This window comes from Ooceraea biroi, chromosome 3 (genome assembly GCF_003672135.1).
Source record: "Ooceraea biroi isolate clonal line C1 chromosome 3, Obir_v5.4, whole genome shotgun sequence".
Classification (NCBI taxonomy): domain Eukaryota; kingdom Metazoa; phylum Arthropoda; class Insecta; order Hymenoptera; family Formicidae; genus Ooceraea; species Ooceraea biroi.
In genome coordinates, this window is record NC_039508.1 from 7,509,459 (window position 1) to 7,536,194 (window position 26,736).

Here is a 26,736-nt window from a genome sequence, read left to right on the forward strand (position 1 = left end):
GTGCAATATGAATAAGATTATTAATTTATCAAATTAAAGAATTACGAAACATTTTTATTATAAAATATGTCATACATTTACCTCATAACACTTCTGATCATACTGTTCTAATCTACACTTTTGCTATGTTCAACTACCTTACATATTTCTTTTCTTTGTGCGTTGACCAAAGTTTAATTTTAAGTACGCGCCTAAGTTTAAAGTCAGTACTTAACGTAACGTAACGCGTACGGAAAAAATTGTGGCCCTAAGCAGCCTTCCAGCTATAAGTCAACACTGTGTAATATTGTGTTACACAGTGTATCATTATGCTCCGTAGCTGGAAAACAGTCTAAGGTTGGTATTCATAATCAGATCTTATATTTAAGACCGTCTTAAGTTTATCTGCAGACGTTGTATAAATCATTTCATTGGCTATGGAGTATCTAAAGATACACTTAAGATTCTTAAAACGGTCTATTTAAGACGGTCTTAAATATAAGATTCGACTATGAATACCAACCTAAGAGTAACCATGAATGAGTGAATGAGTGAATGAGTGAATGAAGTGAATGAGTGAGTGGGTGAGTGAGATATATATATATACAGGGTGTTTCCTAAGTAAGTAGACAAACTTAAGGAGGATATTCCTTGGCTTATTTTAAGAAGAAAAGGTCATATAAACATATGTCCTAAACTGCTTTGTTTTCCAAAAAAAAGTATCTGTCATTGTAAATACGTCTTGCTTGACGAGCGTTTCCATTAGCAAGACCGTATACGAAATGCATATCTGCCATTTCGGCGTTTGTGTAATTTACCATAATAAAATTACTAAACTTAATAGGAACTAATAAAGTTTGCGTCAAAGATAACGTGATAGCAATGATGCCGGATAGCGTGCTTTTGCAGTACGAGTCAACAGCGGTGGGGATGGAACGGGAATGATCTCGCGGCGGCCGCGCGGCGCAGTCTGAAACGAGTGTTCACTTGCGGCGCCGCGAGACCATCCCCACTCCATCCCCACCGCTGTTGACTCGTACTGCAAAAGCACGCTATCCGAAAAGTGAACGAAAACAGTGATGTACTTTTTTTGGAAAACAAAGCAGTTTAGGACATATGTTTATATGACCTTTTCTTCTTAAAATAAGCCAAGGAATATCCTCCTTAAGTTTGTCTACTTACTTAGGAAACACCCTGTATATATATACAGGGTGTCCCGGGTTTTAACCGACAAACTGCGGGAGCATATTCTACTAGTGGAAATAAGAAAAAATTCTTATATCGAGTTTGCTTAGAAATGCTTTATTACAAAGTTATAAACCAATATTGAAAAGAAATATGAGATAAGTAACAACGGAACATAGTGTAGAATTTGGAAGGTCGAAGATGTTTATGTTACGTGTATTCACATGTATTCATGTTTACTATGTTGAAACGATTCAGTATGATTGTTACTTTCACAACAGTAGCTGTTAGATTTCAATCGTCGTGTGAACTAGCAATTACTATCAGAATGCCAAAAGTGTTTTCAAATGAGGAATACACTGATATTCATTTCGTGTACGAATTCTGTGACGGAAATGCACGAGCTGCCGTACGAGAGTATCAACGTAGATTTCCTAACAGGAGAGTACCAGATAGTTCTGTGTTTAGTAATACCCATTTGCAATTACGTAATTTGGGTTCATTTCGACCTATGAATGAATATGATAATGTTCGTTCAGCTCTAAGACACCGACGACGCTCGGAAAGAATCTTAAATCTTCACCAAAACAGCTGGATACAGTTAGACGGTTGTCCATCGCACTATGCTAGACAAGTTAGAAACTGGTTAGATGAACATTATGCTCATAGGTGGATTGGTCGAGGAGGACCGGTTTTCTGGCCTCCAAGATCGCCCGATTTAACGCCTCTTGATTTTTATTTATGGAGAACTTTAAAAAAATAAAGTTTACAGTACAGAAGTAATCTCGCTTGAAGATTTAAAGCAACGAATTACTAATTCAGTTACTGAGATGCAACAAAATTTTCAGGAATGTCGTACTGTAACAAATTCTGTACTACGTCGATGTCTAGCTTGTATCGATGTGCAAGGACAACAGTTTGAAATGCGTCACTAAATCATTGAGTACATAATTTTTATTTTTGTGAAAAAATCCGTTGTTACTTATCTCATATTTCTTTTCAATATTGGTTTATAACTTTGTAATAAAGCATTTCTAAGCAAACTCGATATAAGAATTTTTTCTTATTTCCACTAGTAGAATATGCTCCCGCAGTTTGTCGGTTAAAACCCGGGACACCCTGTATATATGTTATGCAGATATTAATAGGAGTCTTCTTTACAAAAATAAACATCAGGAAAATAGTTTTGATATATTTATAGTTGATTATGTTTATTTTGATGAAATAGATGAAACCAGCCTAAATAAAAAAATGGATACTGAAATGCTGCGTGAGTCAGTGTTATTTTCCTATATTTAACTTTCTATATTTAACAGGTTACTCAAGATATAAGGTTATCACTATTTAAAACTGAACGATGTGTCTGGGGATTCAATATTTTGTAAATGCTTGTTAATTTCATTCTACAGTTAAAAAGAACCATTGCACAGTTGCACATAGGGTAGGGTGACCAAATTCGGATCAGATACCAAATGTGGATCAAAAATTTGACAGGTCGCTGATTTAGTGAATTTTACAATTATTCGCTTAAATGTTGCTCTCTCGTACGTTAACAACCTTATTCTATACTATCGCTATTATAAAAGGCATCAACGATGTTTTATTTCCGCTAAACTAGGAAAGAAAATATAAAGCATATAAATGACAGTAAATATGACAACTCAATTGAAGCGTCTTTCGAAGATACGTAAATAATTTCACTCTTACTTTCGATTCACTTACAAATATTTTTATGAAAATTTTCAGAAAGTTACAAAAAGATATAAACTTTCGAATTTTCAAGTCTTTTGATTCTGTTTAATATGAAGAAAAAAATGCGGATGGTACTGAAATCTCACATTTGCCGGTGCCATAACCTTTCACTATTTGCTACAAATAGTTAAAAATCGACGTTTTATCCATAATATTGTCTTTCTGCAAGAATTATTTTAATGGCAAATACTAAAAAGAACTTCTGAATGTTTTGTTACTTTTTAGTTTATAAGTTTTAAAAAAGTTTACTCTTTCTTTTTCTCTGTTTTCAAGATAGATATTATTATGTTATAATTTAATGTTGAAATTTCAGCGTCTCATTTTGTGTTATCAATTAATGTTGTCAATTATATAAAGTTGCAAATAAAATTTCGTCAATTTAAAGAGATTTGAAATTTTTATCCGCTTTTGGACCCGTGCCCAAATGCGAATCAGTTGTTATATTTCTGTTTTGAAAATAGTGCACTGAATATCCAGCTACACATTTTCTCTATAGATTTTTATCTATCGCAAATACCTGAAGACCAAGACATTCCGTTGCTGATCCAAATTTGGTCCCCGGGTCTTAATGCGGTTCAAATTCAGGGGTACAATTAAACTTGTCTCCTGCTTTTCAGAAGAAACTGATTAAATTACCTCTTTGGAATTTCATAGAGGATATTATAAGCAACATTTCCATGTTGAACAAATTTCACTAAGAGCAACTGTTTTCAACGGAGAGAAGGGTTTTTAAAATCTGATCCGAATTTGGTCACCCTACCCTATTGGAAGCACGCACGTAGTACACATACATACAGAGCAAGAGTAATTTAATTTTTTTAATCAACATTAACAACAGTTAATATAAATTTACAATACGTTTACAATGATAAAAGTCTCCGAAAGAACGAAACCCCACCTAATTGGCTGAGAATCTACATTGAAGGCGCTTTTATCGAAAACGCGTTCTGCATATGACCTTATGACGACGTTCAACTTGCACACTTTCAGTGCTATTAGCGTCAGTCTATCTTTATTACTCATTCAATATAGAACAAAGATAGACTGATGCTAAAACACGCGCGAAAACACGCTGCGCGAACGCATCTTATATGAGCAAGTAGAACCGAATGGACGAGGTTATTAGCATGTGCATATTTTTATTATTTTTGTTATTTTGTTTATTTTACAAGTATCCGCTGAAGAGGATTCATAGCAGGATCGAAACGTTTAACGAATATCGTACTACTTCTACTATCATACTTGTAAAATAAACAACAAAAATAATAAAAATATATGCACATGCTAATAACCTCGTCCATTCGGTTCTACTTGCTCATATAAGATGCGTTCGCGCAGCGTATTTTCGCGCGTGTTTTAGCATCAGTCTATCTTTGTTCTATATTGAATGAGTAATAAAGATAGACGCTAATAGCACTGAAAGCGTGCAAGTTGAACGTCGCCATAAGGTTATATGCAGAACGCGCTTTCGATAAAAGCGCCTTCAATGTAGATTCTCAGCCAATTAGGTGGGGTTTCGTTCTTTCGGAGACTTTTATCATTGTAAACGTGTTTTGAATATAAGTCATAGCTTAATAGAATCAAACCTCTGATTAGAATTTATAGAATTATATGTTTTATGTATAGAATTATAAAAAATTATGTATAGAATTTTCACTGTCACTAAATTTATGTATTTGTGATTGTTTTCAGTAATGAATGTAGAGGAAAAACGCTGAAACTAACATAGACCTCCTTAAATAGACATACCCCTATTGCTCAGAAAGTAAATGTTACACTTTATCAAAACTAATATCAACGCGATCTATTTAGTTAATTAAGAACTCACGTATTAAGAACTCATAATTTATATATTTCTTGTTACATGCTTTCTAAACATATTTTATTTTTATTTTTATCTTTATTACTTTTTTTGCCGTACGATTTCAAGGATTTAGAATTTAGAAAATTTGAGAGTTTGCCATAAACCGACATACTCTATATTAAAACTCTATATTAAATTTAAAATAAATTTTTATAATAAATATAGGGGGTGTTTCATTATATTTTCTAATTATACTTTATTTACATATCAATATAATACAATACTATCAATATATTAAGAAAATAAAAAAATGATCATAGAAAGCTATAGTAAAACATTAGCGTGACACAAATATACTCTGGTGCGTGCGTGCGCGCGCGTGTGTGTATATATTATTGTGTGTATATAGTATATTATTATTTTATAAAATGTATGTATGTACACAAATATTTCATAAAATCGGAATATTTTAATAAAACTGATTTTAAAAATAAAATAAAATAAAATTTTTTTAATTAAATCAATCTAATATTTAATTAGTCATATCTAATTATAACATGCATACATGCATAATAATTTTCTAAATAATTTTATCGTAATATGATAAATTAAATTAAATTCTCGAATCCTCGATAATTCAATGGAAAAAAGAATCTTAACTGTATAGATTAAAACAATTAGACTTGTGTATTATATATTTAAGTATTCATGAATCTATAGTAAATAAAGAAAGTCATGAATCTCATTGTGTTATAAATGTATGGTTGAATTATTCTAAAGAATCACTATATTTTGTTTCCTATGCATGCATAAATATCGTTCATATATAATTATACTTACAAAACGCAGTGCAGATGCAGATAAGATTCAGTTAGCCTAAAGATGGATGTATTATTGCAGATAGTAGATAGAATGTGACTTACTACTGCGACTAATATGTTTGCTTTTATGATCAAAATTTTAGATTTTTGCTTATATAACTTTAATTGATCTACTGATTATATATTCACTATGAAACTATAATATAAAAGAAGACAACATTTGAATTTGTATCGAACTTATGTCGAATCGTATTCCACTGTCCACTGTTCGTCGCCGTATGTTGCAGCTTTTATACGTGGAAGATGGATGATTCACAATCAATAACTGAAGCAGTGTGTCCTAGATGGCGACAGGCGTAAGCAATAAGATTGAATAAGATTCTTTTTAGAAAGAATCGATCGTCATAAATTGGATTGAAGATTTTTATATCCAAAGTAACTTAAATGAATATTTCTTTATTTCTTTATTAAATATATATTCTTTATTAAATACATATAAATATTTACGTCATGTATATAACAATTATAAATACAAATAAAAACGTAGATTATGCCTTAGAAAGATATGAAAAATTTAAAGCGTAATCTATACTTTTTCTATATGCTTTAGAAATAAGTTTTTCTTTTCAAAAAGCAAGAAGAAAAATAATATATAGTAATAATAAATATAAAATAATAAGAAATAAATATAAAACAAGAAGTTGGAAGAAATATAAAATAATAAAAATAAATATACAAGAAGTTGGATGTTAAAAATAATTTATTAGTTGGTTAGCAGACTTAAACCTATCATGTTGGTTCTAACTTACAGCAGATAACACAAGTTTCGTGAAATTTCTAATTTTTAAATTTCGCAAAACCGAAAATTTGAAACCATTTTTTTATTATTATTATTAATTTTTCTTTCTCTAATTTTTCGAATTAAATATTTCATCTAATTCACATTTCTTAAATATTACTGTGAAATAAATATAACCAAGCCATTTAAGAAGCATTTATAAATGTTTAAACATTTTTATTTTTATCTTCTTCTGTCATTTATCATGATTTCTTGTTTATATTTCGAAATTATCTTTTTTCTTAATTTTCCCTTTTTTGAATATTTTCTTATTTATTTATTGTTACATTTTCTAATTATTTTCTAATAAAGTATTCATTGTAAATATCAGCGATATATTATAATCTTTATTTTTAGTACAAAATAACGCGACATCTGTGAATTCTACGAAACTTTATTTCTCGGAAACGTCAAGAATTTTTTTCAAGATAGTTTTCAGTTTCTTATAGACTGTTATTGATAACAGCTTGATCTTCCAACACCTTCGTCAATTCCCTGTACAATTTTTCTGCTTGAGCGTCTAATTGGATTGATATCGGGACGATAATGTTTTGCAAACTTTCCATCGTCTCCAATCTCGGCATCTTTCCCTCTTTGTTGGATTCCTTATATTTATGTGGAACAAAAAATGTCTTAAATTAAATTAAAGCAAAATTTACGCAGGATACTATAATAAATTATCATAATAATCATTAATGTAGTCGTATAAAAAAATCGTCTGCATGAAGCACGGAGTATCATTTATAAACGATAAAATATAAAATATCGTTTATTTATAGACATTTTTTAATTTAATTAAATTTAATTACTGACGCCGTGCCTCAATAATATCATGCAGGCGATTTTTTTATATGACAACATTAATGATTATTATGATAATTTATTATAGCATCCTGCGTAAAGTTTGCTTTGTTTGTGAAGAGCATCGATACTTGAACATTTGAAAAAGTACACTGTCGCAAGTACCACTAAACAAACTTGTTTGATGAATAATTTGTTGGCAAGCGAGCTTATATGAGGTGGAAATACAAAAGATATTTTTTCAGAATCCTTCATACAGTTAAATAAGAAACATCTTGCATTTCTAATGTGACATGTCTCACGTTCAATCTTGGATTCTTCTCGAATCGTCTAATTACTTCGCAGATTTCAGTTATTTCTGCTTCGTCCTTAATTAACTGTATTAGAAGATGATAAAGATTCCGTTTCTCTAAGTGGACAATGGATCAAAATAAAGCTATGTTTATCAACAAGATATCGTTTTTGAGAAAAAGTTTCTTGATAAAGGTGTTGAGTTTCCCTGCAGTTTCTATTAACTCGCTCATATATGTAGTGGATATCTGCTCATTCTATGTTAAAAGCAGAGCCGGGACTAGACATTTTGGCACCCGAAGCCAAAGATAAAAATGCGCCCCCTAGTAACAAAATAATATTTCTTTTTTTTAATATAAAATATAATAAAACATAATTTTTATTAGCAACATTTAATATATTAATATTAATTTTATTGAAACATAACAAGTGTACAGGTATACGTTACAAACATACTGATATATCTATACATGTATTATGTATACATGTATATACGAATAAACAGAACATAGTTACTAATCATAGCAAAATCAGAATATGTATGTGTGTATGTGTATACTATACATTTTTACATTTATATAGATAATATTTCTTGTAAAAATCACAAAAAATGCATTTTTAAAAAATAATTTTAAAGTAATACTTTTCGTGCTTTAATAGCCGCAAAATCATTAATTATTTTATCAAAATTTATATCCTTACATATTTCTTTTTCAATTGAAAGAATTCCCATATTTGATAATTTTTTTGACTTAGAGATGATCTTAAATAATTTTTTATTAACTTTAACTTACTGAAACTTCTTTCACATGAAGCCACTGTTCCGGAATAGTTAAGAATATTCTTGATGCTACCTCCAAGTTCGGATATGGTTCGGTTAAAGAATAATTATGAATTAATTTTAAGACATCTAAAATAGAAGCTGATTTTATATTAAGCAATATTGATGTCGCATGTTGTTTGAAGCTTGAAATTTCAGAAGAAATTTTAATTGCGTTTAGATCATTTTCATACTTTAAAGCTAAATTTCATTTTCATACTTTAAAACTAAATTTATTGCTGCATTTTGTAGTTCGAAAACACTAATTGTTGATAACTTATGGCCTAATAAGAAATCAAAATCTGATGATACTTCGTATAGCTTTTCATATCTCCAATGTAATTCAGAAATAAGTACATCTAATACTTTCTTTATTTCGATTTCATACAACTGTTTGGCAGAAAAATTATTATCTTCATCTTCCGTCTCGTAAAAATTTAATCTTTTTGCTTTTCTTTTTCTTTTTTCTGAGAATTCAGAAGATATATTTAAACTTTCTGCTATTTTCCCACAATTTTCATAAATATACTCTATATTACTTTCTCTCATTTCTTCTAAATATAATTTTAATCCTTTAATCAATTGACTATCTTGAAACACAGTAACATTTTTAGCTTTTAAAGCTTTATTAACTCATTCTACTTGACAAAGAATGATATTCCATGTAGATAAACTGAAGCTGGGATACGTAATATTACAAGTTAAATTACCAAGCAATAATAATACTGATGCTAATGAGCATTTTAAAACGCTGTAAAGAATTTATTGCGAAAAATACCCCAGCCAAGGTTCGAACTTACAAGGAAAGGTACGGAAGTGTCCCTCTCCGATTTTGATGAGCTTTGAATATGTTGTTTTCCAGCTCAAAATAAGCGACACGTATTTTTTTATACGTGCCCTAACTCACTTTTAGGGGGTTAAACACCCCTTTGAAAAAGTCGGTGTTTATCTTTCGAGGCGAATATCTTGGAAATTATTAAAGATAGAAAAATTGTTTTCGAATAAAAAATTAATGGCTTTGAGAGTACTTTAAAAGAGAATAAGGAAAAAAATCTTTTAGTTTTTTATTTTTCAAAATACCCCCACCACTCATTACTTTTTTTCAGAATTTTGAAATTTTTTCTCACCAATAGAAAGCTTATTTTTTTACGAATTCAACCATGTATAATAAAGTTGCGTTCCGAGAAATCATTTTCGAGAATTAATTACAAACGCCTCCGTATATACGCTATTTGTGCCCGTCCATGTGACCGATTTCTTTACGCAACACATTTTGTCCGCATCTTCTCTTAATAACAGATGACTACATCATAACTGGTAAAACATATTTTGTAACGAACAAAAGAGAACTTTAATATGTCAAAAGTCAAGTTGAATGCGTCGTGTAACAGATTACTATGCGGCGAGACTAATTTTAGATGCTTCCTTCATTAATAACAATAGACGGATAGATGTATACATTACATGTTGCACTTATTTATTACTTATTGTTTTAGGTAGAAATGATATTAATATCTTAAGACATCATAGATCGCAGCTATTTCTATAACTTTAATTTAAAATCTACGGAAAAGATGAAATAGGTGGAAAAATTGAATTGTAGTAGAACAATACAAGAACGTTGTAAGTGATATGAAATAGATAATGTAGACATATATATATATATATATATATATATCATTTGAGCAGTAGTATAAAATGCCGTCACTTTGCCAGCGTCACTCTAGTGCGTTACACTGTCTTATCGTGTACTATTATCAGTGTGAATTATTAATAGCTACGAGTAGTAGGTATGTATTGATATTTTGAAAATGTCTACTAATCTTTATATTTTTTTTTTACAATTTTATAATTTTATTATTTTTTGTCAAATATAATATAAATTTATATTAGTCATGTTTTTCTTACAGTATAGCAAAGATATTTCTTGGTACTTCGGATCTTTTGTAGAAAATATATAGAAAATACGCAGACATTTATGTATTACGTTATTCAACTTCTTTATTGAAACAGACCTCCCTTGAAAAATAAAGATTTTAAAAAAGGTACACAATACTATGTATGCTTGTTATTAAAATGAGAATAAAATAAAATATTTATTTAAATGCCGTATTATAATGTAAATACAATAAAATGTGTTACTATTCTTTAAGCACGATTATTAATTATGTTTTAAACATGTATGCATGTATGTACGTAATTTATTATGTATAATTTTTAAAGCAAAATGCAATTCAATCCGAGAAACGTCATAATACTGCTGTTTACTGCTGCTACTTTTAATTTGCCACAAACTCCTGTTACAAATGAGGAAATGGAAGTAAAAGAGAAAATAGAAAACATGCTGCAAAAAATGTACGAGGATAAATACGAAATTGAAGAAGATTCTCTTGATTTTGAAAATTCATTTGATATACCTGAAACATACCCACATAGAAATTAGCATCCAGTGGATGTCCATGAAACCTCCATAGCTCCATGGGATATACATCTCCATAGTGGAAGTCAGATACACGTCCATTAGAGGTCCATCCTATCTCCATAATAGATGTCCTCTACAAATCCATTGCAGATGTCCATTAGACATCCATTATGGATGTATAATAGATTTATTAAACATATAGAGTATTTCCAATAACCTAATATTTAAGTTTCATTATTAATTACAATTTTTCAGCTAATTTTGTTTAACATTTAGAAATTCACAATATTATAGAATTTATTTTTAATTATTAATAATATATGTATATAATTGAAGTTATTCTTACATAAATTTACATCCACCGAAAATCTGTAATGGACGTCCATTAGACGTATGTCATGGAGATTCGGAACATCCAGTAGAGATCCACTAGACATCCATTAGACGGCTACTAGAAATCCATAGTTCTGCCTTGCACGTCCAGTGTCTGTATTAAGGCAGGAGCACAAACTTTTGCATAAGCGCATAAACAGATGCATAAGGAATTTGATTGGTCCATTTCCTTATGCACATGCTTATAGACCAATCAAATTTCTTATGCATCTTTTTATGCGCTTATGCAAAAGTCTGTGCTCCTGCCTTTAGACGTCTTTAAAGACGTCTATTAGACGTACCGTGGATCATTAATAGAAGATTCACGGAACCTCGGTGGACGATTAATGTACGTCCCATGGACCATTAATGGAAGGTTCATAGAGCCTCGATGGACGACTAACCGACGTTTCGTGGCATCGAGGTTCCATGAAGCTTCCATTAATGATCCACGGAACGTCTAATAGACGTCCACCGATGCTCCATGAACCGTCCATAAATGATCCACGGATCGTCGGTTAGTCGTCTATCGAGGCTCCATGAAGCTTCCATTAATGATCCACGGAACGTCTAATAGACGTCCATTGATGCTCCATGAACCGTCCATTAATGATCCACGGAACGTCGGTTAGTCCCCAGGCAGCACATGTTAATCTAATATATGTTTCTTAGACGCATCTAATGTCTAAGAAACATAAAGTACCATTTAAGAAATGGTTTAAATAGAAACCGTTTTTAGACCTAAATTTTAAAAACGTATTTTTCACGTTTCCACAAAAACGAAAAATGTGTTTTATTAAATTGATTCAAAATTATATAATTAATATAGAAAAAAATAGTAATTTCTACTTAATTTGCGAGTATTAATTATTTTTACATCATACGTTTCAATGTACTCGATTATGGAACAAGAGACAAAAATCAACATAAGTGTGTGTGTGAGATTCCCGCCTCTGATTCACCAAGCGACCGATAGATGGCCAGGCCAGGCGTGACGTTCTCGCAAGAAACATTTGCGTTATCACCTTATAAATAACCATCCGGAAAACCGATCCAGTACTCTTTTCTTCTTCTTTTCTTTTGAAATCATTATTGCTTGAAGTGATATCTCATTCTAAAAGAGTGAGATTTCACTACACGAAATTTAGAGAGTAATTCATAAAATATAAAAATCTAGTTTTTTACAAAAATGTGACTTAACTCTGTCTATCTTTGAGGCACTGATATATAGAATTGATAAATCTTTTTCTGATGGTTTCTGAAACGTTTTTTCCCGAAAAAGAAACGTTTCTCTTAACGTTTTTTCGTTGGACATTTTTCTCCTAAATAAACGTTTCAATAAAATGGTTATGAAACGTTACGTTAAAACGTTTATAACGGCTTTGAAACCAATGTGTGCTGCCTGGGTCGTCCTTCGAGGCTCCATGAAGCTTCCATTAATGATCCACGGAACGTCGGTTAGTCGTCCACCGAGGCTCCGTGAACCCTCTATTAATGATCCACAAAACGTCCAATCGACGTCCCATGGACGTCTATGAAGATGTCTAATGGAGGTCCATTGGACGTGCGCAAAGCGGAACTATGGATTTCTAGTGGCTGTATATTGGATGTCTAAAGGACGTCCACTGGATAGTCTGAACCTCCATGACAGACGTCCATTGGACGTCAAATGGAGGTTTTCGTTTTATGTGGGTAACCAGTAGCAGAGGAAGAAGAAAATTAGAACGAAATAACATATGTAAAGGAAATGATATGTGTAAATGATGATATTCCAATTGAATATAAAAGAAATGCTGTTGAGTTTTGGAAACCTGTTAATTCAATTAAGACAAAACTTCTCGAGTCTGTGAAACATAGATTTCGGAAAGTTACATCCTTACGCCAATTACGAAGATGACAAGAACAAGTGAATAGAGGTGGAACTAGATTGCAGAAGCTGAAAGAAATTGCATCATCTACATTAGAGAAATTCAAAGAAGGTCTTGAGAAAGGAGTAATTATTCATGACACTGATATTACTCGATGGGCCCTGAAAGCGCAACAGGAAATAAATGCACCAGGATTTACAGCATCAATTGGATGGGTAAAAAGATTTAAGCTAGCACATAATATTGTTTCCCGAAAAATTACAAAATTTGTTACAAAAAAAACTTTGCAATCAAAAGAAAATCTGATAACCGAAAGCAATAGGTTTATTGACAATGTTAAAGATTATATTACGCGCTATGGACTTGAAAATGTTTATAATTCAGATCAAAGCGGATTTCAATTAGAATTTCACTCTGATCGTTCTTTAGCAATCCAAGGTACAAAAAAGGTTGAGTGCACGGCACAGTCGATATCGGCAACTACACATAGTTACACTATACAACCGACAATTTCAGCTGATGGTAGATTATTATCGCCTCTTTTTATTGTTTTAAAAGAACGCACTGGATCATTCGGTCCGAGAGTACAAGAAGTAATGTTTAGAGAAAACAATATTTATGTTATGGCTTCTCAATCTGGAAAATTAACATCACATCATTTTGAGATTTGGTTAAGAGAAGTTTATTTTCCAAATGTTGGTTCTAAATCGGTTTTGTTACTGGATTCTTGGAGTGGACATTGTTCAAATGTAATTGCACGAAATAAACCAGAATCTGCAGAAGATGCATTTTTTCTAACTATACCAGCAGGGACAACGGGTCGAATACAACCATTAGATGTGTATGGTTTTCGCTTGTGGAAAAATTTTATAAAACATTTTTCGGATATTGTCATACTTCTAGATTTAGAAATCAACCTTCATTCGCGAGATGCCATTTTAAAATTACAATCATTAACAAATTTTCAATTTTCATCACCAAGATTTAGAAATGTATTTAAATATGCATGGTATAAAAGCGGTTATATAGAACATAGACCAACGGAATTTGAAACGCCAGTTGACTTTTGTTTTAAAAAAAATTTTTAACCGACATGCGATGTTTGCGGTGGTATTGCTATAATTACTTGCGCATGGTGTAAGAAATCTCTTTGTATACAACATTTCTTTCATGACCATCATCTTTGTTATAATTTTGACCCATAAATATTTACATTATTCCAAATTGTATTAACAATTTGTTTTATTTGTAATTTTGTTTCAATATTGTTACACAATACATTATATTACATATTATAACAAAATTGTTTATTTTCATCAATAAAAACATTGATAAAATATATATAATTTAATAAACAAATATATAATATAATATATGTGTGTTTATTTCTATTTTTCCCTTATACTATTCTTCGACCAAACTAGAAGATAGGTGCAGACTTCCATTACCAGGGCTCCCATAGCACATGCCTGTACTTCCTCGTTATTACCGTACTCCTTTTACAATTAGTTGCAAACTAAAATTGTAAGTTAAAATTGTAAAAAAATTATTATATTTTGATACATATTACTTTTTTATTTTATTATTTAAATTATATAAGTATTTAAAGTTTAGTTACCTTTCTTGAAAAAAATCTTAATTTTCATTTACGTATTATTCATCCTGACTCATCGATGACTTTCATCTCTACTATCTCTATTACGTATAAATTCTACACGATTTCTTAACTGTCCAATATCTCTGCTATGCTCTCCAGCATTATGAACAGATCTGATCTCTGTTCTATTTTCTAATAAACATTTTAATAAATATTCTCTGCCATAATGCTGCTCTTGCCCATTAATAGCAAAAGGTCGTACAAAACATACTGCGATAATAGTACATGATAAAACAATGGTAACGTACTAGAGTGACGCTGGCAAAGTGACGGCATTTTATACTACTGCTCAAATGATATATATATATATATATATATATATATATATGTCTACATTATCTATTTCATATCACTTACAACGTTCTTGTATTGTTCTACTACAATTCAATTTTTCCACCTATTTCATCTTTTCCGTAGATTTTAAATTAAAGTTATAGAAATAGCTGCGATCTATGATGTCTTAAGATATTAATATCATTTCTACCTAAAACAATAAGTAATAAATAAGTGCAACATGTAATGTATACATCTATCCGTCTATTGTTATTAATGAAGGAAGCATCTAAAATTAGTCTCGCCGCATAGTAATCTGTTACACGACGCATTCAACTTGACTTTTGACATATTAAAGTTCTCTTTTGTTCGTTACAAAATATGTTTTACCAGTTATGATGTAGTCATCTGTTATTAAGAGAAGATGCGGACAAAATGTGTTGCGTAAAGAAATCGGTCACATGGACGGGCACAAATAGCGTATATACGGAGGCGTTTGTAATTAATTCTCGAAAATGATTTCTCGGAACGCAACTTTATTATACATGGTTGAATTCGTAAAAAAATAAGCTTTCTATTGGTGAGAAAAAATTTCAAAATTCTGAAAAAAAGTAATGAGTGGTGGGGGTATTTTGAAAAATAAAAAACTAAAAGATTTTTTTCCTTATTCTCTTTTAAAGTACTCTCAAAGCCATTAATTTTTTATTCGAAAACAATTTTTCTATCTTTAATAATTTCCAAGATATTCGCCTCGAAAGATAAACACCGACTTTTTCAAAGGGGTGTTTAACCCCCTAAAAGTGAGTTAGGGCACGTATAAAAAAATACGTGTCGCTTATTTTGAGCTGGAAAACAACATATTCAAAGCTCATCAAAATCGGAGAGGGACACTTCCGTACCTTTCCTTGTTAGACCTTCTACATTCTGAGACGTTTTTATTAATTCGACTTTAAAATATATAGAAATTTGTATTGCCATTTTTGTGCCCCTTCAAAATTTTTTACATGAGGCAAGCGCCTCGTTCGTCACACTCTAGTCCCGGCTCTGGTTAAAATAATTAATATCTTAACTCTTAAATGCTTAAATGAAGACTGATAATCTTTGTATTCACTCTATGATGCACATTGATTCCAACTCCAAATAGGTTTATCCGATAACAAGTACTATTATTATTTACTTCTAACAGGAAAAGGATAATAGTAATACTTGTGCTTTATGTTAGATTTGCGAAAGTCTGTTGTAAAAGTGTTTATAATTTGGAAATAAAACTGTTTATATGAACTTTCTCTTCATATTTACGATGAATAGAATATATTCATAAAATCTGACAACTTGCAGCATATAAGCATACGATGTTACTACAATCAATTCCAAAGTGGGAATAAATTGAAAAATTCATTTATTTAAAATGTGAAAAGTAAAAATATTGATATCAATGATGTGGAATTCTTCAATTAAATTCAACAATTCTTATTAAAAAAATTGTTGAAGGAAATCAAAGAAACAGAGTGAAAAAAATTAGTTGTAAAAAATAGTGAATGATTCCAAAGAAAATTGAATTTACAGAATATTCGAAATTTTTGAAAATATGCTGTTGGATAATATGTTTAGCATGCTTCATGTATCTTCAAAACATGAACGGTGGCTATTTCATTTACATATTTCCACATTAAATGTTTCCGATGACACGTATGATAGGAGAGCGATCGAGCGCGATTTTTCACGTTCGTTTACGCAGTGGTTAGCGCATCCACTGCGTTTCTCATCTGTCAGTCACGTGACGTAATTCACCGAACAGGCATCTGCTGTATTGGCTACTCGGATTGTATCTTCCAATGGGAATATTGGCGGAAAATCATAATAATACAACTGAGCTGATTGCAAAATCTTTTCATATCGTAGCACAGTGAGCCAGAAAGCATGCAAAAGCGGACAAAATTCAAGATTTCTTTAGACTTTTCTGAAATTCGAGGTACTTGAGGTTTTGAGGTTGCTGATAACGAATCTGACATGGAAAATTCAATATTCAAATTAGTGGATCCAATATGGCGGTCAATATCTATTAATTTTGATCGGATTTGTATGGAACTTGATATTTAATGGTTTTCAAGGTTGCTGATAACGAATCTGACATCAAAAATTCCTACTCCCTACTCGGAGCGTACAAGCGCCGCGAGAGACAGTGCCGGCACGGTAGAGCGGCCTATCAGCAGATGGGGCACCGTTGCGTAGGACAAAATATTTTCTATTTGTTACATTTAGAACAATGAGAAATAAACTAGTGAGATAAATTATCGAACTTAAAACTTTGGTGTCTATCCGTCAAACTAGCTTTATATCGTGAAAAAATGCATTCTATATATTAACATATATATATTAATATTATATATATACCTATATATTATACATATATATAATATTAATATATATATTAACATTAATAAATATATTACTATTAATAAATATTCGCTATCACGTGAATTAATGCACCTTATTGTACGTATCTAGTCGCGTAATCATAGCAAATCTGGGCGATTTAAAACTCATGTACACATAGCAAATTACAGTATTCGCAAAATATCGCCGAATAAGTTTAAAGTAGACATTATAATGAAGATCCTGACACCTTCAATTTTTGATTAGAAAGTGGAGTCTCGGGGAGCAGGAAAACAATAACCTGTACAAAAGCGAAATGAATAAAATTGATTTCACAAGAAGTCATGATACTCAAATCAGGTTAACGTCCACAGATCTTTACTAGCTTTTTCAAATTCAAATACCCGTAATACTGATATTACATAAAAGAAAAACCTTTAAAAGTGATAAGCTAAATTTTTCATATGAGAAAAAGAAATTATAAATACGTTAGGAAACAAATAACATTTTTCTTGTTCATGATGCCCCTATATAAACAAATATTGAATAACCTGTAAAAACATTTCGCTACGGCCACTTCAACTACTCTATTTTAAGATGTGATAATTGAATAAAAATTTGAGTGTTGGTTTTTTGCCACTTTTGTGAGTTTTCTGGCCCACTGTGCGTAGGTAAAGAAAATATTTCAAATAAACATTAATTAATATTCGAACAAATACAATAAAATTTCAAAATATAATAAAAGATTATATTTTAATATATTAGTGTATTGTTTTAAGAATTTATTATTGATAGAAATAATGCATATTTTGAAGATATTTAATTGCTTCATAGTTTGTTAAAGGTTAATTTAAAAAATTAAATTTTCAGACACCATGGATGGACAAATGGATTTAATTTCGCAAAATGTTATTCACATTGCTATGGATCTCTTATAAATAGTAGCTCATCAGATTCCGAATCGGATGATAGTTCTGATGAAGAGCTATTATTATTGGATGATATAGTATTGTTTAACATTTTTAAAGTTTAAATAAAAAATATATATGTTATGAAAGTTTTATATACACACTAGCTTTAATGCCCGGCCTTGCCCGGTACAGTTTACATTAAACAGTGTTTAATTACCTTGTAGTAGGTATAGATATATAATAGTATAGATAATTTTCTCTAAAAAAACTTATTTAAAAAACTAAAGACGTTAAGACCTTCTACTTGTCAAGACGAACAAAGTGATATAACACACTTGTAGATGCAGTTCATGTTTATTGAGAAAACGCATTTTAAAATATGCACTTTCAAATTTATATAATAGTATAGATAGATAGATATAGATATACACATTTACATCCATTTGTTGTCTACAGGAACGTGTGGAAGTGCTAAACGTTAAAAATTATTGCACTACAATTTCTCGAATGCATGGTACAACATTTCAATTACATTTCCGTCTTACGAGAGGTTCTTTTGAGGTACGTAATATAAGTAATAAGTAAGTATATAAGTAATAATTATTGTAATTTAAAAGCAACGCATGGTATGATTAATCTTATTTAATTTCATTGAATATAGTATTTTAAAAAATAATACTAAAACAAATTGTGAATTTATATACTGCAAAATGTCAATTTATTGACATTTTTATTGGTTGGCCCGGTGCGACTCATGATGCCCGAGTGTGGAGAGAAAGTCCAATTGGTCAGGCACTTGCAGAAGATCTAACACTTATACCGGAAGGAACTCATATTATAGGGGATTCTGCATATAGTTTAGCCTCTTATTTATTAACACCATTCCGTGATAATGGTCACTTGTCTCAAAGGCAAAAATTTTATAATAAAAAATTAAGTTCCAAGAGAGTTATCATTGAGCAAGCATTTGGAAAGCTGAAGTCCAGATTTAGAAGATTAAAATTTTTAAATATGTCTCTCACAAATGAAATAAAAATAGTTGTTGTTGCTGCTTGTGTTTTACATAATATTTGCATCCGATATAACGATGAAACCGAAGTAAGTGACAGCGACCATGAGCATGAAGACGAGGACCAAGATGAGGGCAATGTCATTTTGGAAGCGGCTAATGCACTGAGAAAAAAATGTAATTGATCTTACGAAATGTTTTGTCACGGGTTGCCAACAAAATATATACTTATTTCAACAAGTTATATATTGAATCAAATATATAATTGTTAGATTATAATTCTCATATGTGTGATTACACATCCATATCCATAATCCAAGAACTACATATTTGTTTCAATATATAACTTGTTGAAATAAGTATATATTTTGTTGGCAGCCCGTGACAAAACATTTCGTAAGATCAATTACATTTTTTTCTCAATGTGATAAAAGAAATAGCATTGTTGATATTTTGTGGGCGAATAGAAGACGATACCAATAAATTGTATGTTAATTTTATAACATTTGGTGTACATGTATTTCATTTTAGAGTAACAAATATATCAAGTATTTTTAATAATGTATAAAATATATATTTTGATATATATATATATATATTTTTTCAATATATATGAAATAACGATTTTAATAGTAATGAGTATGATCCTCTTCACATAACAAAATATAAAAAAACTCAATATTATAGGAACATAATATGAGAAAAATAATATTTGTATTATATTAAAACAAAACGTAAGTATTGCACTATTTTGCACTAAAACATCTGAAAATAAACAAAAAATCAAAAATTTTATCCAATAAGATAATACTTGACTTTGTGAAAGAAGTCTTTGGTATAGAAAAGCAAAGTACCGTGAACTTTTTTAAATGTATATATATACTGAGAAAAAAGTTATTAACTAAATTGTTGACTAAATGCGTTTAACTGATTCCCCATTTCTTTAATAGAAATATTTAAGGATTTAAGTGAAATTACATAAAATTACACGAAATTACAGATCAAATTTTATATATGGCATTTACTTTAAATATTTCAATTAAAAAAATAGTAATTAGTTGAACACAAAGTCAAGTTAACAAACTTTTTCACAGTGTATAGTTAAGTTCAAATAGCATGTAAACTACATGGAAATTTTGTAAATATCCCAAGCAGTTTACATTTATATATTTTTAAAGTCTAAAATACGGAATTAGTTTATAACAATCGAATTGAACACAAGTAGACTTTATGAAAATTTTGAATTGCTTCAATTTTGCTTGTTGTAATCTTCTTTTTATCTTCCCACATTTCCTTCTTTAGCTTTAACGATTGTGATTTGTTTTCCTCACCAAGTAACATTTCTTCCTGAAATTGGGTTTTCCCTTTAGTTTCCTTCTTTTCCCTTTATGTAGAATGTTTTCTCTGACATTTGTATCTTCCTGACATGTGCCCTTAGCATGTGCTTCATCCTTCAAGGTAAGTGTTTCCGGTTTAAAAGTTGAACCCAGTGATTTCTCCTAAGAATTTACACTCTCTTTTTTTGCAAAAACTTCATGCATTTGATGAAAATACTTCCAAGTGATGGCACTTTCGCCCGTTCTTTTCAATTTACTCGCATTCCGATTGTGGGTAACTTGGAGATTTTTCCATGTATTGATCAAATCCTGTTCTGTTACTTTGTAATCCTTTTCTTCGAAAGCTTTAGTAATTAAATTCCAATACGGTGTCTTTCGGCTGTTTGGGTTTTCAAATTTGTCATTCGTACCAAAACGTTGTTCAAGTAAAAGCTTTATTTCTGTGACTGTTCAGTTCTCTTTAGTGGTACCTGAAATTAAAACAAAAAAATTACTTATTAGTACTCATAAATATCTTGAAAATTCCAAAATAACTTTCAAAATTAATTTATTTTATCATATTTGTGCTCATGCTTTTATAATAGTTTTTTTTACAGTTTTGACAAAATAGAAATCTGTTTCAGTTTTCTAATCATATTTTTTCCATTTCGAACAATAACAAATAATAATTTCTGTTACGATTTCTGTGATGCTATTTCCAAATAAGCTGAAGGTGAAATAGCTTTATAACTAGGAACGACTGTAGCAGAATGTGCACCTGAGATAAATTCATTCAAAAACAAACCACAAAAAATTATAAAATTTGTTTACAGGAAATTCCGATTTTTTCAATGTAAATTGAAAGTAATCTACAGGTTACTTTCAATTTACATTCTTAATAGGTACGCATTTTTAGGTTAATTTGATATAAATTTACAGTTTTGCTATTGCAACTTACCTTGCTTTACTTTAAGTTTTTCGTTGGATCAATTTGGTGGAACTCTTCTTCACCATTTTTGTTTTTAACTTTAATAAAGTAACTCATATTTACTTTTTTAGATATAACTCTAGGTTTAAGCTCTAGTTTAATTGGCGGTTCAAATTCTTCAGTTTATTTGAAAGACGAAAAAAGATAGAAAGTGTTTGTAGCATTCGCAGTTGTAACCGAACTACAGCCTCTATCGCAGCTTGAAATATTAGGTGCGGTCTACTTAGCGCTACAAATGCTTTCTATCAGACATTTTCTATCCTTATTTTTATTTGAAAGAAGGAAAAGGATAGGAAGTATTTTGAAACATTTGTAGCTTTAAGTGGACCGCACTCAATTATCAAGTCTTATCAATAGTGTCCAATTTAGTTTATTTTACGACATGTGTTGGGTGTGTGAGTGATATGAGATTTTTACCCAGTTTTTTATTATGACAACTGATGTAAAGAAAAATGTCCAAAAAACACGAGAATAAAACTAATGTCGATTACAAGGCACGACTTGAGTACAAATTGTACTTGGTACGTATCTGTGAATTGAGGTTATGAAATGTGTGACAAACATATTAGGTTAGGTTGTTGCATAATTTCGGTCGTAGTATCGTCGACGCGCAATATATTTCGATTTGTTTTTTAGTGCACTGATACGGACACTATGGCTGTGTTCGGGGAGCCCACTATCAACGCTATTTAGCACTAAAACTCTATATGTAGTGTGATAGAAATTATAGATTAGTAGTGTTAATAGTGTCTCCCCGAACACTCCCTATGTAACCAATCAAGCAGTATAGTTGAAAAATAAATCTAAATAAATCTAATAAATCTTTATTGCACGTCAAAGATGAATGAAATACGATAAAAATTATGCAACAGAGATGTCGATATAGAGAAAAAATATCGAATATATATATATATTCATTAATTTTAAAGGTATTTATGTTAATATCGAATGAATGGTCAATATATCGAATCAAATATCGAATAATCAATATCTTTTTATCAAAGCTGTAAAAAGTCTATCATGATACTTTTATCTTTCTTTATAATAAATAAAAAGTGTAGGGAAGAAATATTTTATTCTACGAAAATTAATTAAGAAATTAAACTAGGAAGATATTTAGAATATTTATAGAATAATTGTGACTGTGATTGTTTAAGGTCTGGTTACACACCAACTCGTTAGCTTAATTCACTCTTCGTCCCTTTTTAATGTGCTCTTCAGAAAGAGACGAAAAGTGAGTTAAGCTACGGTTAAATCGAGCCTAAATCTTAAGTTTTACGCCTTAAAATCTCATTGTAAATGACGCATTATGCAAATATGTAAGTTTGTTTGAATATACCTTATCGATATAAACTTAGTGACTTGTTTTCAAAAATATTCATTTATACGACTTGCCTAAATTCATTTGATATTTTATTCATATTTTTTGTATTCGATATTTTTCGAAGTTGAAAAAAATCGAATAATTGATAATTTCGAATAATTTTAAAAATATATAAATAAGTTCATCAATAACTGAGATTGATTTCCTATTATTAAATACTTGTATTATTAAAATGTATACAAACAGAAATGTATATATTTAACCAATATTTTCTATTATTGCAGGGCAATATTATTATTAATTAGTAATGAATATTTTACATATTGTTCTGCTTAATTTATTCCCTTTTATTAATTCTTATTTGTTGTTCTCTTGCTATAGTATTATAAAAAACAAAACATTGAAATATTACATAGTAACGTATACTGCACATCATAGGACATATATAGAAGTACTTCCATCTATTTTTTGACAAATCCATTTTCGGAATATGACATTGTCATAGATGGCTGGAGTCGACATAAAGTATTTTTTTATTCAGAGTCATAATCAAATTTTGATGTTAAAAAAATAGTTAATGGTGGGGATATATTAAAAATTTTAATATTTTCAAAGAATCTTATTATAATAAGATTGTAAGGAGATTATAATGAGATTGTAATGAGATTGTAATGAAAGAAATGTTATTGCAAAATACTTTTGAAATCATACAATTTTTATTGAAATACTGTTTTCTATTTTTCATAATTTCGATGGTATCCGCTCCTAAAGAAAAGAAAAATCGTTGTTTTCAAAAAGATGTTTTATCCCTTAAAAGTGCGTATAAAAAAATATGTGCCTCCTATTTTTATGTACATATTTTAAATTTATCAAAATTGAATAGGGATACCTCCGTGGATTTTCTTGTTAGTTTAATATTTGATTGTCGTCATGAAGTTCGAAATTTCCCGAGAGATGGCAGAAAATCGTAAATAATGAAAGCAACTATTTCGATGACTGAATTATATTGAACACTGAGGTGCATAAATGACTTCCTTTTTCGGTGTAAATGGTGTAGATAAGCGCGCCATCTGCGTGGTCGAATGTATGCTGCGCTTATCTACACCTATCTACACCGAAAAAGGAAGTCATTTATGCACCTCAGTGAACATATTATACATTTAAAATAAAAACGTGCAAAAAATTACTAAAACATTTTTTATACATATAATATTAATTTTTATACATAATTTTCATTTTTATTCTGTGTATTTCTTTATTTATGTTGTATTTAATTTATAAATCTTATATAAACAAATATATTTATAACAGACAAATACATACGTATATAAAAATAATTACTATTAATGATTGTGAAGAACTAATTTTTAAGTATTTTAATATTGGCTTTCACTAATTATTATGTTTTTATCGTCAGTCTAACATTTATTTTATCCACAATAGTCATGTAGTTTATTTCTCTAAGCGGGGCTTGCACTTAATCAGATTGAATTATAAATAAATTTATGTAATGTGATTACATATACAGTTAAAAAAGAAATATACTCCACTTAATTTTTTTAATCATTAAATTATAATTATTTCTTATTTATTATATAATTTTATTATAGGCCAGGGAGAATCCGGAGCCAATATTTGATGTATCAGAATGTGCCTTGAAGCATGTACCATCAGGTATTTACTCGCTTTGCAAGGTGTTCCGGAAGGAAAGTTTGTTAATGTATAGTAACAAGTTAAACTCGCTCTCAGGCGGAGGTGCCTTAGCCGATCTGTCATTATTGACTATATTAGATATTCATGGAAACGAGTTTACCACGTTACCTTCTGACATTATGCATCTTTCTTCCCTTAAGGTGCATTTATTATATATATATAAATTCTCAAATTCATATATATATTAGGAGTGTGATTTAGTTTTGAGGGTTTTGCAACAGATGGCTGTAGTGTCAGTTTGTTCCAATAGCTGTTTCCGATAACTGTTTTTTCTTACAGTGTTGACATTATCCATGACATTTAGTAGCATTATAGCAATAGATGCAATAACAGTCGTGTTTATATCATCGTAAAAATGGAACTTCCGAAAGAGCATTTTCGACATGCGTTGCTTTTGTTTTTTAATCAAAAGAAAACTGCGGCTGAGGGTATAGAATTCTTGTGGAAACTTATGGTGATTCTGCCCCATCAATTAAGACGTGTGAATACTGGTTTAGACGCTTTAAAAGTGGTGATACTGATGTGAAGGACAAAGAACGCTCGGGACAACTAAGAAAGCTTGAAAATGCAGATTTGCAAGCATTATTGGACGAAAATCCAACACAATCCACTTCAGAACTTGCCAGAGCATTAAATGTTGATCGTACAACAGTTACCAAACATTTACATGGAATGGGAAAAATTCAGAAAGAAGGGAAATGGGTTCGACATCAATTATCGGAAAGTGCCATTGCGAACCGATTGAACATTTGCATTTCGTTGATCGCCAGGCAAAAAAAGAAGAGTCTTTTGTCTCGGATTGTTACTGGGGATGAAAAGTGGATCTATTTTGATAATCCCAAACGCAGAAAATCATGGGTGGATCCAGGCGAACCATCAACATCCACTCCGAGACGCAATATTCATGGTTCAAAAGTAATGCTCTGTATTTGGTGGGATCAAGAAGGTATAGTGTACTATGAGCTGTTAAATTCGCATGAGACTGTCACGGCTGATCGTTATCGACACCAATTGTACAAGTTGAAACAAGCATTGGACCAAAAACGACCACCAATTGCGAGTAAACGACGGAAAGTGATTCTTCTTCATGACAACGCTCGACCTCACATTGCGTTATCAGTGAAACAAACACTATTAGAGCTTGAATGGGAAGTCTTACCGCACCCCGCGTATTCTCGGGATATTGCTCCATGCGATTATTATTTGTTCCGGCCGATGCAACACGCTTTAGAGGATACAAACTTTCATAATTTCGAAGAAGTGCGAAAATTCGTCGACGAATGGATCAACTCAAAAGAAGAGTGATTTTATCGTGGTGGAATCCATCTCTTGCCAGAAAGATGGGAAAAAGTTATAGAAAACGAAGGAAAATATTTTGATTAAGGTATTCATTCATTATCATATTTAAATACATGCGTTTTTGAGCAAAAAAACCCTCAAAACTAAATCACACCCCTAATATATATATATACATACATACATACAGGGTGGCTCATTATAATCCATCCATGCGAATAACTCGAAAAGGAGAAGTTATTCAAAAAAATGTTTCAGATAAAAGTTTTATGGCCTCGAGGGGGAAAGATGAAGGTATTATCAGTTTAATGGTAGATGGCGCCACTGTAGAAATTTCATCATGGCGGCCATTTTAGCTTCTTATGTTACTTTACCCGCCGACGCGGAATATGATACTATCAGAGCGATTGCGACTATCTAAGTTGGTTATTTAGTGCCTTTTTTCTAATGCAATTTCTCATACTAGACATGTGTTACTAGATACGTGTTACCAACTCTCGATGTAAATACTTTGTACCTGTTGGCCGGATGGCGCTGCCAAGGCCCTCTCTTTTGTATAATAAAAAAAATGGCGGCCATTTTTTTAACCCTTCGTGGTCACTCGGGGTCCAAAAGACTCCAACGAAAGTTTAAGGCTTTATATCTTTCTGGTCTAAATTGAAAATTAACTTTTTACTGCCATCTACCGGTAGCTTCAAGTACTCTTTTTCCGTTCTAATATTAGGTGTCGCTCGCAGCGCACTAGTATAGAAATAGCAATTATTCAAATAACATTTCCCGCGTGCTGGGGTCTTCCGGACCGCCTGTGTGACTAACTTGTAATTTGATATCAAAAATTTGGAAAATTTTGTTTTTGTGATTCTCGCACATATTATCTGTGGAAAAACGTAAGTGCAAGTTTAAAGACCGAGTAATTGTTT

General features: G+C 30.7%; 2 protein-coding genes across 6 annotated transcripts in view; one reads left to right on the plus strand and one right to left on the minus strand.

Annotated features, from left to right (window-relative positions):
* LOC105279385 overlaps positions 1 to 21,588 on the minus strand; it is a 49,665-nt gene extending 28,077 nt beyond the window's left edge. Inside the window, exons 1-2 of the mRNA XM_026968515.1 lie at positions 21,454 to 21,588; positions 20,511 to 20,986 (exon numbers count right to left, since the gene is read on the minus strand). The gene's annotated coding sequence lies outside the window, so the exon portion shown is untranslated. The remainder of the gene's footprint in view (positions 1 to 20,510; positions 20,987 to 21,453) is intronic.
* A 228-nt stretch (positions 21,589 to 21,816) lies between these two features.
* The window catches only part of LOC105278602 (E3 ubiquitin-protein ligase LRSAM1), a 141,656-nt gene continuing 136,736 nt past the window's right edge, over positions 21,817 to 26,736 (plus strand). For 2 of the 5 annotated variants that reach the window (XM_026968611.1, XM_026968612.1), the window contains exons 1-2: positions 21,817 to 22,004; positions 24,418 to 24,660. In XM_026968611.1, coding sequence (XP_026824412.1) covers positions 21,936 to 22,004; positions 24,418 to 24,660 — 312 coding nt within the window. In that variant the 5' untranslated portion in view covers positions 21,817 to 21,935. The remainder of the gene's footprint in view (positions 22,005 to 24,417; positions 24,661 to 26,736) is intronic. The other 3 variants (XM_026968613.1, XM_026968615.1, XM_026968614.1) reach the window with 3 other exon arrangements.